The sequence below is a fragment of the Brassica napus genome, chromosome A2 (genome assembly GCF_020379485.1).
Source record: "Brassica napus cultivar Da-Ae chromosome A2, Da-Ae, whole genome shotgun sequence".
In the NCBI taxonomy this organism is placed as follows: domain Eukaryota; kingdom Viridiplantae; phylum Streptophyta; class Magnoliopsida; order Brassicales; family Brassicaceae; genus Brassica; species Brassica napus.
In genome coordinates, this window is record NC_063435.1 from 14,193,233 (window position 1) to 14,206,866 (window position 13,634).

Sequence of the window (13,634 nt, forward strand, 5' to 3'; positions counted from 1 at the left end):
TAATAATATAAAATTAAATAAAAATGAAGAAAGATACAAAAATTGCTATTAAATCTTTATTATTCATAGTCATTAATTGTCATATATATGTTAATCATATTAGGTAATTCTGTAGCTTTTATTTAAGTAAAGAATACATGCTTCTTATATTTTGAATTAATATAATGTTTCTTAATAATTGAATTTGGACCAATATTTTTTCAATTGATTTTTAAGCTGCCATGTAAACTAAATTGTTATCTTAATTAAGTGACATCTAAGTCGGGTCTCTTTTTAATTAGTATAAGCTTAATGTTACAATCTTTTAAATGATTTTCAGTTAAATAGAGAGGAATTTTTTTAGATTAACGTGTGCTACAAAATGACATTAACTAATACAGAAGCCTTGGTTGCAAAGTTTTCGTGTATTTTCCTTATCTTATCTTACGCAAATTGTATTTTCCTTATCTTACGATAATTTAATTTCGATTGAAGCTTTGGTTGTTAAGTTTTCGTGTATTAAATACAAAATTAACTCTTTTAACAGATACACAATTTTGCTTATCAAGGCCAATAAATTCGATAAATATTTCATCCCTCAAAAACGAACAGTGATTCTTAATTGTTATTTTTATTAAGGAAATCTACATTAAAGTTAACAATTTTCCTGTTATTCAATGTGCATACTTACCCACCACCATTAATTTGCATTGTCCAACAGACTTTTTATTGATTATGCTTCGGTTCAATGAAAATGGATGCCACAGTGAACCAACATAGACATTGCGAAACTGTGTTCCATAATTGGGTTTTTTAATTTAACTAAACGACCACAAAATGACAAATGAGTACTGTTCTTGAGTTTAACAATCGGTTTGTAAGGCAAGACAATCGTGTATCCACAATGCATACTAATTAACATGTTCAGCTACTGTGATTATATAAAGTGTAGGTTAATCAAGCTGCATTAGACATTTGACACGTTTGACACCATACGTGATTTTAAACAGGCCACAACCATTGTTACAGGAACTGATGTTTTTCATTTTCATGTTTAAAACTTGTACGTATAGCTGCATTAGTATTTTTATTCATGTGTAAATAATATGCAAAATGGTTTTATAATTCCACTAACTGATCTTCAAAATTTGTTTGCTAAAGTTAGAGGCAGCGCTATGCGACTGTCTTTACTCAGACCACTAACTGATCTTTAAAAGTATTTTTATTAGACAATTATAATATGCAAAATGGTTTTGTAATATCATCCGCTGATATGATATGATCCGAACAATATCATGAGTCTATGCGACTGTCTTTGCTCCGTCCGAAATTGTATTTTGCTAGGGAATTTATTTTTAGACTATGTTATTCCTAAATGTTTTCTACTTCTGCCATGTCAGCTTTTAGAAGGCTTAAAAAGCTGCCACATAGGATGGGGTTTATTTTTAATTAGTACAAAATTCAGGTTATAATTATTTAAAAGATTCTCAATTAATATATAAGGGATACCCCTGCTATTTTAATTTTTAGCAAATTTCTTTCCAGATTAACAAGCTTATAAGTTTATTGAATTGTGTATTTAAGTTTACTCTTTAAAAAAAATATATTATGTGAAAAAAATAAGTGTTATTCATCTCCTGCATAATAGCTAAAACTTTGCTGTTTTAGTATACAAAATGTAAGAAATAGCATTTCAGAAGACACAATATAACAAAGTGTGATCATGTAGTGTTAATACTCTTTTTACATACAACATGTCATTTAGGTAGCGAGTATGGGGTTCCTTTCTTCATCGATATCTATCGCAAGCACACGCTCTAAGTCAGAGCCGCTTGGTCCTTCCGCGTACAGGGTCGGAAGATATGCCTTATATGCCGGCAAATACCTCGACACAAAATCATTCACCTATAACAGATGTTTCAACATTATTATATATAACAAGCACAAGAGTACTAGTTAGTAACTGTCTAACACGGTCAAAACGTTACCAATACCTCATCATCTGACATCCCTGGTTTGCCAGCCTGCCTCATTGCTATTTCCGCCTGTCCAAAAACCAAATCACAGTATAGTGTTTGTATAATAAACGCAGCGAAAACTTTTCATATTTTTTTTTTTTTGGTTGTTGATTAGATATACAAAACCTGAAGACGCCACCTATATACATAACTTGGGTCCTTGATTTTGATGACCACCCAAGCGTTTATGTACTTGTCCCATGCCTCGTAATACGCTTCAAGGTTCTTGTTCACAGTCTCCAGCTATAGAAAGAGAACAGAGTTTTTCATTACAGGATGCAAGTGATATCAGATGTATATCGTTGTATTAGTAGTACTCTTGAGATAACCTGAGGATCCACTGCTTTAACGGCGTCAGCAGGAAGAGGTTTAAAACCAAGCATCCATCCCTCAAATAGAATAACCTAAAACCAAAACAAAATATAGTGGTCTGTCGTTAACTTTGAAACAGTAACAACTTGACAAAGAAGATAGAAATATATATATACATGCCTTTAGAGGTCCTTCAACTTCAGGCCATGTTGTTGCATCGGCTCTATCACCCCTTCCGCTATAAGCAGACTGCACCCAAAAAAAGGAATGAATATCTCAACAAGTTAATACCTGCTTTCTCTCTGTTTAATGATACAAAGTGATAAAGGCAGAGAGAAAGTAAAATCAAAGCTGTGACACTCACCTTATCGTACCGAGGAACTTTTATCTTCATGCCTATCAATGACCAAACAAAACTCACAAGGTAAATAAAGATATCAACAGCCAAGAATAAAACTTGTCTTAATAGAAACTAACCGTCCTTGGTCAGTTGAGTCAGGGCTTCGATTGTTTCGACAGAGAATGGAAGATCATGGCTTCCTGCATTTCCACGATACTGAAGAAAAAATATAATATGATACAAAATCAAGATATGTTCAAACTAAAGCAGAAATGACAAAATGTTGAGAAATTTGAAGATGTGTCTACCTCTAGGAGTGCATTTCCTGGATTATCTTCTCTCAGTTTAGCCTGAGACAAAACTAAATAAATAAATAAACGGAGAAGAGAAGAGAAGGTCCAGGCAAAGAGAGAGAGTACAAGTAAAACCTTACCTGGCCTTGTGCAGTCAAGTAAAAATCGTCAATGGATATTGTTGCCGACTTCCTGAGATATATTGCTTTTAGTTAGTACTAAAAACCATCACAGGGACTTAGATGTAGTAAACTGCAGTGTACATTTTGGTAGTTTTGAAGAGATAATCAAGTGCAAACACAAGTGTAGTCTTGCCACATCCTTGAGGGGCGCTGAATCCAATCTGCATTTTCCCAATCACATGTATCAGATAAGTCATGCATCATCTTAAGATCTATAGCCCAAAAAAAAAAGTAACTAGTACCACAAGTGGAGGCACATCATCTCCATCTTTAAACTTGGAAGTATGCAGAGCAATCTGGTCTTGGCACCAAACAAAGACGGGGATATAGTAATGGTAAAGCCTAGCTTTCTGGGGAATGGTGAGCATAAGCTCATTAAGCTGAAAGAGTCTGCAGAGCTGGGATCCATAGAGCAACCATTTGTCAATGGACTGTCCAACATTATCAGGAGTGATGCCGATCTTGTCCACGAGTGGACCCGAGCAAATGAACTCAAAAAGGTCAGACACTGAAGAGACATCCACTGTTTTGCTTGGTAATGCTGAGCATTTCTTGGACGTCAGCAGCGCATTACTTGTAGGCGAATCAAGAACCATTGAATTGTCTTGAATCCACGAGCAACCACACCCTACACAACACGTATTGCTAAGAATACATCAGTTAGTCAGTCTCTAACAATAAATTTCAAGCAGATGAAACATAATACCAACTGACAAAAGATGGATAGGTGTGGCAATCATCAACCAAACTGTTTAAGTGCATTAATCTGATACTAAAGTTTTACCTTAAAACCAAAACAATTCACAAAAGATCAAAACTTTGAACCACAAAGGAGAGAATAAAGGGAAGAGGCATCGTTTTTACCAGAGAAAGAGAAATGGGTCTGAAGCGGAGAAAGCTTGGAGGAGGCAGAAGAAGCGGTAACGACATGGTCATCGTTAAATTTGGAAGAGGAAAGAAAACGTCTTTTGAAACTAAAAGTATTGTAAACAGAGTGACAAGGAAAGGGATAGCCTTTTTTGAGATAAAATCTATTATTAGTAGTAGTAGATTGCTGAAGAGTCGCTTGCCATGGCGACCATATCAAACTTGACGATGTCGCCCCCGCCATTCTCTCTCCGTCTCTCTCTCTCTATCAGTAATAAGAAAGCAGCGAAGGAGAAGCAAACTGATGATATTTATTTTCTATTATTTCCCAAAAAAACAATACTTGCTTACAGTAGAATAGAATATGCGAGTCATATTCATCCGTGATAATGTGTTGTTAATGCTCTGTCATTATGTCAAATACTGTTTCTTTTTTTATACCCAAAAAAAAAGTCTATTCTGTCTTTTAAACCAATGACGTAACTTCAATTTTTCTAGTAATAAATTCTGACTATTAATTAATTAAGGGGCTGTGTTAAAAAAAAAAATGAAGGGATTGATTTGAAAATTGCTTTCAATTAGTAAAAAAAACAATCTCGACCAGAACAAATCAGGTTTGGAAGAACCAAACAAGTCTACACTAAACCGGATTATACCGGTTACTCTTTGGTATGATGAGACCGTGGAAAGATTGCTGCTACCGTTTTATTTGACAGAGAGAGAGAGAGGGAGTGAGTAACAGATGATCAAATCAATGACCGGAGGACGGTCCACCACAAAATGTTGTTACAGTCTTCGTGTTAGGAGATGAACCGCGCTCGGTTTAGTCTCTTTTGCTCAGAATAGCCTATCAGGTAGCTTAGGAGAAATGAACACAGCTACGGATTTGAACTGCAAAAATAATGGTAATTACCAAACAAAAATAAACTGTTACATTTATAACACGATCGATGAGCCGAACGTTTTTTTTTTTACAGAAACAAACTGAGATATTTTTACCTTGTCTTGTCTGTACTTCATGCGTATGGAGTTTAAGGGACATCCTTTGGTGTTCAGCTGCAGCTCTTGCAAGGCCTCAACACATGCTTTCAGATCCGAGGCTTTGTACGTTGTGTAATGCTCCAGTGTTGGATTCTGGGACAAGAATAAAATTCGTGTGAGTTTCAAGAATCCTGGAACAGAAACATAAGCGATGTGTGTCTTAACGACATAAGAACAGACCCAAGGGTGGCTTGATTGGTTCACTGTCCACTTGGCAAGAAACACAGCCGATGCAGCTATAACCGAAGGAAGGTACTTCAAGAACTCATACTCTACTAACGTCAGTTCCGTCAGATAATTCGCCAGAAACTCCATTTCCACACTTGGCATCATCTGCATATCAACATTCCCCCAAATAAAAGTTTTAATCCTTCTGCTATATGTTTGATTAGCATAGATACATTTGTACAAGAAAGCAAAAGGTAAAGGGAAGCAAAATTACAAAGTGAGAAGCTTGAGCTGCTCGGAGAAACCTCCTGAGGAATGTTTTAGAAGTGGGAGTGTAAATTTGAAAGCTAAAATGCTTCAGTACTTGGCTCTCCATTTCCAAGACCGCATCTCTTGTGTAAGTGTTATCCGTGATGCTGCAGAACTCTTCAATGCGTGGTGCATTGATTTCCTCATACTTCCTTCAAAACAAGTTTCAAGAAACAAACATACAGTAACTTCTTTTAGACGCTCTGCCTTTCAGATTACTGTTTGATAATTCTGATAAGATATTATTATTATTAAGTGAACTTACGAAGCAATAAGCATACAAGTGACGCCGAGCAATTGAAGTCTTTGTCTTTCCATGTAGTTCCCTTGCAGAAACCAATCTATGAGATACACTGTGAGGTAGAGAGTGTCAGGTACAAGTGTGTATTCCTCTGAGACCTGCAAGAGTTATATGACTTGTGAGAATATTGTCATAAGTCACAAGAAAATAAAATAAAATAAAAAGAGTGGATCTAGCGCTAACCTCAACAAGCCAATCAACCAGGATTCCCCTCATTGTCTGAGTCACATCTCTTTGTGTTCTCTCCATAAAACCAGGACATGGTCTGCGTTTAAGCTGCTCAAGTAAGACAAAGTAGTTAGATAACCAGATGCAATGTCCTTCCTAGGATATCAAAAAAATCCAAGAGGGTTATTAGTACCTCAGCAACACGCAGGTTGTAGTGTATTTCAGGTGCATAAAGGCTACAGAGTAGAGGATCCTTAACATCTGAATCAATGTCAATGAATTTTGGGCTACTTGTCTCAACTGTAAATATATTGCAATAATTCAGAAGTATCAGCAATGTTAACAAACCACTCACATAGCAACAGTAGGCTAGAACACTTGTAAAATTTTTACCTGTAGAAGAAGTTGATCTCACAGGGGGTCTTGGAGGCAACCTGGAAAAGCTACAAGATGCTTTGTTTGTGCCTGTACAGCCAGACAAGCTTACTCCTGCTGAATCTGACACGACCTGTGACTTTGCATTATCTGTAACTTCCGAAGTAGTGGAAGATGATGCCACCTTGGAAGAACCTGCCCTTCCTTTCTCTATCTGCTTAACATTTTCCACCTTAGAAAATGGGAAAGAGACCACAACTGTCAGCTGCAACAGACATATTTTTTGGTAAATTTTAAAAAAAAAGCAGCATTGTGCATATAAACAACCTGTGTTTTAGCTGCACTGAAGCAGCTTGTGGTATAAGAATTCTCGCAGGTAACATTTGAGATATCCTTAAGAACAGCTCTCTTCTTAGGTGCATTGGTTGTCGTATCATCCAAGGCTGTTCTTTTACTGTTTGCTCTCAGAACCATTCCCTTGTTGATCAGTGTGATGGCAGCCACATCTGAAGATGTAACCAGTTTAGAAGAAGCACGAAGAGCAGAAGCAAGGGCACGAGTTATAGGGCGAGCAAGGAGCGGAATGGTGGTGTTTCCAGAAACAGCTTTCTCCTTCCCCATGATTGAAACGATCCTTTTGACGTTTTGGGTGGTCTTAGCAGCACATCATCAACTAGAGATCTGTGGAACAGAAGTAGAAGATGATTAATAAGAACATGTTCAAGAAAAGGATGCAACAGGACAGCACAGAGAGATATGTGTATCCAGCTAAAGCAGACAGACAAGCTAGGATGAAAGTAAAGCAATTGCATATAAGATGTTGGGAGATATACATGGTTTAGTCCCAAAAAAGAAAAAAAGGGAAGTTGATCTAATAAAGAGACAAAGTGATCTTTGATGAGACAACCCCAAATGTATATATCACATAATTGTTACAGAGACTCTTTCCAAACTAGTCCAGACAAATTGGAGATTAAAATCATCAAGTTATTTTCTTTTTGCTCATTGAAGAAGAAAATCAAAACAGTAGCACAGGAAAATCCTCAACGCTTGAAAAAGTCGCATCACAATTAAGTGCAACCAATAGCGTAAAATTTGGAGATATTAAAAATATTGAAGAAAATCTTAAAAGTTTTTATTTATCGATTAGAAACAGGAGTAGATGAAGAGCTTCATCTCGGAAGCATCCACCTTAGGAAAACCAACAGACAAAACTCATGAAGATCATTTGCCAAAGAACCCTTTATCGATCCCATGGACGAACCCAATCAAACTCACATTTTCTTTTACCCATCAAAAAATTCCGAATGAGGAAAAAAGCTTCAAAAATCTAGAGAAACTTTTCAAGAAAACCCCTTCCGAACATTGATCTCTACAAACCCATCAACAACAAACAAGAAAAAAACTTACTCCGCTTCAGAGAATTTTTCAAGAAAAAAAAAGAAAAGAAAGGAAACTCCTTTTCTTTTTCTTTGTGGGAGCTCTCCGAAGAAGGGAGCTTTGGGGCAGATGGAGAGAGTAAATGTATTAGTCTATTCTCTTTTATGCGAAAGCAAGTGAGCGGGATATATGAGAGAGCCTGGTTGGGTTTAAAGTTACTAATTTAATCATTCATCTTTTAAAATTAGAAACTTTCTTATTTCTATCATAAAATTGTTTATTTGTGAATCTCGTTGACTGTTTGACCATCAATCAACTGAGGGAAAATGAAACAACTTAACATAGTCTTTTGTGTTGAAAATCTTGATTGTTAAGTGATTGGTGATTCATTTTTCTTTTCAATTTCAAGTATGTGATTGATCATAATTTTTTGTTTGTTTTAAGCTAACTAATCATTTGCCTTTTTTATATCTTAATCACATTTGCTATTTTAGGTATTCATTTCTCCATTTAACTTCTTGTAGTTAATTAGAACTTATACATATGTTGTTTTTTCCTTTCGAATGTTTCTTACTTTCTTTTTTTATCTAATTTTTTGTTAGTAAGGTCTTAAATTAAACAAACAAAAATTAGTAAGGGAAACAATAGAGAGCAATAGTTATGTTTTCCGATGAATTTACACATTTATCTACACCGTTCAAATCCGCTTTCACTTTGACTCATTTTTAAAATGGGATGTTACTCTAGACAGCGTGGCTATTCATCCAAAGGTAAATGTCAGTGATTATAAAACATAGTTATATTTTAAAGTTGAAATATAAGTGATTAAGTTACGAATTCTGTTCAAACTTTTAAGTCTTGAATGAAGATTCCACCAGTTTTTTTTTTAATGGTTAAGTTTAAACTTTTGAAATATTTTTAAAAACTAACTACTAGTAAAATAAAAACAAAGACCAAATGCATGTTTATCCTTGAATCAGTCAATTCTTGTTTATCTTTTTACGTTTCGATTGATCTTTAATTATTCCTTAAAGCTTATTTGGATACCACATGCTAAGGATGATCATCCATAAATTCTAAGTTATCCTTTCAGTTTTAAAATGATATTGTGTAGAGCTTAAAGAATCTGTTCTATTCCTATTGGATTTGCTCCGTTTTAAAAACATACTTGGACTTTGTCGTCTCTAGTATTGATTAAAAGATAGCATTATTTTGATAAGAACTTTTAACTTGGTGTAAAACGAAACTTACATCTAATTTCCCTATAGAACGGTTACTTAGACCAGGTCCACATGAACTTGGTTATTTAGGGTGGGGGATTTGTCCACGATAAAACGCTCTACAAAATTATTTGAAATAACAGGAATCATAAAACTGTACTAGATCTCCTTCTCCTCGGACGCCATAAGATATAATAAATAAATTATAATAGTATTTTGATGCTGAGATCTGCACGAGCCACTCAGAAAAAGAAAAGATACTGATAGAGTGAATAATAAAGTGGTGGAATCTGCATTTTCAGGTTTTGTTGTGTTCCACGACTTAATGCTCAATCTGATGATGATGATCTATTTTTCTGTATGTATACACAAATTTTAGACTAAAAGAGCTATGAGACTATTATGCATCGTTACATAAATCTCTAGCCGTTTCTTCATCATCTAAGAAACATATAGATAGTATTTTGTTTTGTTTTGTTTTTTTTATAAAAAAGCCAAGTATTTTGAAATTTCAGAGATGCATAATATGAATTTGACCATTTTGTTGTTTGATAGGCTTTTATTGTTCACTATTTAAATGGGATGTTGTCTTGAAACGTGTAAGACTAATAGTTTAGTGGTGTGTACTGTATACTAGTATTCTCGTTGTTTATCACCCGAATTCAGAACTTCCCATAATGAATATTATAAAGGTAATTTATAAATATATCGATTTCAAATTGCATCTGAAGAACGACTACTGAAAACAGAAGATGTAGAGATACAACCATATTTGAAACATGAACTGAATTTATTTTGAAATAAAGATCAGACTTTTTCGTCGATCGGAAGAAATTTGAACCAGTCTAATCTCTTCCAAAACCCGGAACCAGCAGACGCATGATGTAAAGGACTTTTCCTAATGAAAATTAAACTAAAGAGTAGTAAAGACATAATAAATTTAATATGTGTGTTAAATCATTACGTTTTTTTTTTGTTAAACTTTAAATATCATATAAATGAAAGAAAATTTTATAATGCAAACCTAATGTCTGAGCCAGCAAAAAGAAATAAAAACAAAATGGATCACCTATTTTCCTTACAATGAATAGATTCTATCTCAACCACATAACCATAAAAAAACAGAAATGATTTTTTTGTTTCCTGGCTGAAATAATGTTTCTAAATCATTACGTTGGTAAAATGTAATACTTGAAATTTTGATTTTATTTGAAAATGTACGTTGTCTTTAAAAGCAAAATTCGATGGTTCGGTTCTTTTAAGCGAAACTGTAATAAAGTCAAAATGATTTATAAGTCAAAATTTTCATGCAAAAATTTGATGTTAAATGATTATAAGTTATAACCGAAACAATCATACAAAAAAAGGAACAAAAAATTATAGTTGTTACTAGTTATATATACAGGCACTGCACAACACACGAGTAATTTCAAAAGCTACGCTAAAGGAGCAAGAACCAAAAGTCTTAACCACTGACCACATCATGTATGGAGTTACATAAATTCAAAAGCTATAAATATTGAAATTGAAATTTACGAAAGATATCTATTGTATGGATCGAATTAAAAAGGAATTAAAAAGTATAAATAAAAATATCTTATATGGAAGATGAATGCGTTAAAGCTGTTAGTGTGAGAAGGACGTAACGAGGGAGTCGTCGTGGACCTTATAATAATAACGTTTTATTGAAAGACCAAAAAAAGGTTAGAACTACAGTCTACAGAATTCAAACTAACACACACACCCACATAGAAAAAAAGCAAAAATAATATAAAAGGGTACTTCAAACTCACAAACAGATCTCTTACATACATTAAAACATGTCATGTTTGGTTGTTACACTTTTTATTTGAATCACCAACTCTCCCCCACATCTGACCACATAAGAAAACACCAATAAATTTGCATGCAAAGTCTGAGTAATATGATATGATGATCCATTACTTTACTCCCTTTGTAATAACAAAGTTGGGGTCGATTAGAATATATGCATTACACAAACAACCATGAAACGTATGTGGGTGCATATATTTATACAAACATATGTTTGTGGGTGTGTGTAGATTATACCCAGTCACACACAAGGGCGGATCCAGCAACAAAATTAGTATGGAGTATGTAATGTAAAACATATTTAGAATTAACATGGGTATTTACATGAATTGTAGGTTAATTCTTCAAAGAAAAAAATTTCACCATGGGGCACAGGACCCACCTAAGCCCTTACTGGGTCCGGTCACACACATACACACACGGAAGACCAATAAATTTTGACGCAAAGCTTGAGTGGTAACGTGATATAATGGGGTTTACTTGGTTTGTTACAACAAAAATGGGGTGGAGGAATATATGTATATATATACACACACAAGTTACACTTGCACATTGAGGTGAAATTGAATTGAATGGAATGGGGGTATAATGAAAATATGGGTTGATATACAGAAACACAAAGGGGCCATTATGTGAACTAGTGGTATTCCGGCGCTACGCGCCGGGTTCGTATGTTTTATTCTCTAATGAATTCAAAATTGTTTGTAATCATGGAATCACCAGTATCTCTAGATAAACTCTTACATTGTGTGTGTCTGTTCTTTAGCTGCTTCATATGATATTGTTGGGAGTTACATTTGATGGATGTTGTTGGGAGATGTTACATTTGATGGTCGATACGGGTTTCTAACAAACATAGATTATGTTATTGTGTTTTCTAGTTATGGGTATTCTTTCTTTTCGTTGTTCATTGGCATATATAGTTGTTTTTATTAAATAGTAAATTGGTAATTTGTTTTAGGAGAATTCCCATATATAATTAATGTACTATATCTTTAGAAGTATTTCTGTTTCTAAATTTTCAACGTTAGTCTTGATATTGTTTTGTTGCTGATTTTGAATTGTAAATTTACTATAATAGGCTAATTATAGGTTTATTTTAGGTCAATAGATGTGTACTTCCATAGTTTTACAATCACAATGAATATTTTTATTTTTATATAGTTTAATGAGTATATTGACACGTTATTCGTCATTATATTATTTTCAATTTTGTATCTCTCAATTCATTTTTTTTATATGTTTTTGACATGATTATTTTACTATCAGTGGTAAGTTCACTATCACATTATATTTATATCTATTTATTTTTGGCTTTCTAGCCATTATGTTGTTGATTTTCTTTTTAAAAGAATACCTAATAATGTACATTATTCTTCTTTAATATTTTATTTAGTCTAGTTTTTGATGTATATTTATTTGATTAAGTTTGTTATACTCCATAATTGTGTTATTGTTTGGATTAAGCTTTTTCATTGTATATTAAAATGTTTTGGTCTGAAATATTTTTTATATATCATCTGGTGTGTCAATTACCACTTGATGAGTCTTTCTTCTCAGCCTTTCTGATTTTTTGACATTAAATGTTATGATAATAATTTTCTATATTGTATAATTTAAATTTCAGTTATTTATATATATATATATATATATGTTGTTTGGTCATCAAATTTGTTACTATGATGTGTTAACTACCATTTGATGAATCTTTCTCATTAAACTTTTTTTAACTTTTCTGGTTCTAACCACAGGGTGGTGGGCTAGTGGTCTTGAGGTTGTTAACACACCAATACGGACCCGGGTTCGAATACCCCCTGTGGCCACGGAATGCTTTACGCCCTCCCCAAGTTTAAAGTTATCGCGGCGTTGGTGCTGGGTCCTTGGGTAATGGGTATTAGTGCCGGCTGGTTCCGGGCCAGGGGGATTAGATGGTTGGCAATCGGAAACCATGTGCGGATTACGGGCCTTTGGGCAAACGGAAACCACGTGCGGATTACGGGTCACCTTTGAACCTCCTGTTAAAAAAAAAAAAAAAAAAAAAAAAAAAAAAAAAAAAAAAAAACTTTTCTGGTTCGTTGTATTCAGGATATGCAATGTATATCTTGGTCTCAATAGATTGTGCGGTTTTGTGATGTTACATTTATAAATCATTGAGTGCTTGTTTATTTTAGAATCAAATATCTTCACCTTGTTTGCAAAATATTAATCTTTTAGCCTGCTAGGTACCTTTGAGTTCTCTGGTAGTACGTGATGGGCCAGGTGAGTTGATCATCCCAGCCAGGGATACTATGGCGATGAGATCATTTGAAGCTTCAAGTGAGTTTTTTTATTTTGCAGAAGTCTTTTTCTTAACCATATTGACCGAGAAAATGTTAGGTTGCAGTGAATATTTGTAGTGTTTCTTGTGAGGAAAACGTATGAACCGCTTGAGAAGGTGTGAGTTATGAAATTATATTCATGTTAGATGGCTCGTGTAATTACCAATGTTTATTACAGGTGACGTCTGATCTAATAGTTTGACCTGGCCCACAAAACCGGTTTGGTTTTCAAACAGATGACGTACAAATAGATGAACACTGGGAGTCGTGTTTAAATAATAATTTTGGTGGGGGCTAGAAGGAGGTAAACCAGAATGCCAAGTGTCAATGTCCACAAGTTTTCGGAGGAGAAAGTTTAAATGTTCCAGATTTTATAAATTTCGGACAATGATGATGTTCATGAGATGTCTCAGTAAAAAGCTTTTTATTTGATGTTTGGATATATCAGTGAACATGACCTCTAAAGATCTAATGAATCACTATATCACGCCTTTTAGAAAGAGTGAAACAAAAACAACGATGCTGTTCAA

At 34.2% G+C, this 13,634-nt stretch overlaps 2 protein-coding genes and 1 long non-coding RNA gene across 3 annotated transcripts; 1 reads left to right on the forward strand and 2 right to left on the reverse strand.

Annotated features, from left to right (window-relative positions):
• Positions 1 to 1,585: 1,585 nt before the first annotated feature.
• Positions 1,586 to 4,335, reverse strand: LOC125586134 (D-glycerate 3-kinase, chloroplastic-like). The gene is made up of 12 exons (XM_048755954.1): positions 3,989 to 4,335; positions 3,367 to 3,752; positions 3,206 to 3,285; positions 3,083 to 3,134; positions 2,958 to 2,999; positions 2,787 to 2,865; positions 2,674 to 2,705; positions 2,490 to 2,558; positions 2,327 to 2,401; positions 2,124 to 2,240; positions 1,974 to 2,024; positions 1,586 to 1,884 (listed from the first exon to the last, which is right to left on the reverse strand). Exons 1-12 carry the CDS (start codon positions 4,233 to 4,235, stop codon positions 1,741 to 1,743), a joined length of 1,374 nt encoding a protein of 457 aa, XP_048611911.1. The 5' UTR covers positions 4,236 to 4,335; the 3' UTR covers positions 1,586 to 1,740.
• Positions 4,336 to 4,547: 212 nt separating this feature from the next.
• On the reverse strand, positions 4,548 to 7,913 carry LOC106422989 (cyclin-A2-4). The gene is made up of 10 exons (XM_013863777.3): positions 7,764 to 7,913; positions 6,681 to 7,034; positions 6,372 to 6,585; positions 6,172 to 6,278; positions 5,994 to 6,086; positions 5,775 to 5,908; positions 5,475 to 5,661; positions 5,213 to 5,365; positions 4,991 to 5,125; positions 4,548 to 4,882 (listed from the first exon to the last, which is right to left on the reverse strand). Exons 2-10 carry the CDS (start codon positions 6,972 to 6,974, stop codon positions 4,829 to 4,831), a joined length of 1,371 nt encoding a protein of 456 aa, XP_013719231.3. The 5' UTR covers positions 6,975 to 7,034; positions 7,764 to 7,913; the 3' UTR covers positions 4,548 to 4,828.
• A 4,953-nt stretch (positions 7,914 to 12,866) lies between these two features.
• LOC125586143 lies at positions 12,867 to 13,596 on the forward strand. The gene is made up of 2 exons (XR_007322754.1): positions 12,867 to 13,102; positions 13,283 to 13,596. It is a non-coding gene; the product is annotated as an uncharacterized LOC125586143 (long non-coding RNA).
• Positions 13,597 to 13,634: the final 38 nt, after the last annotated feature.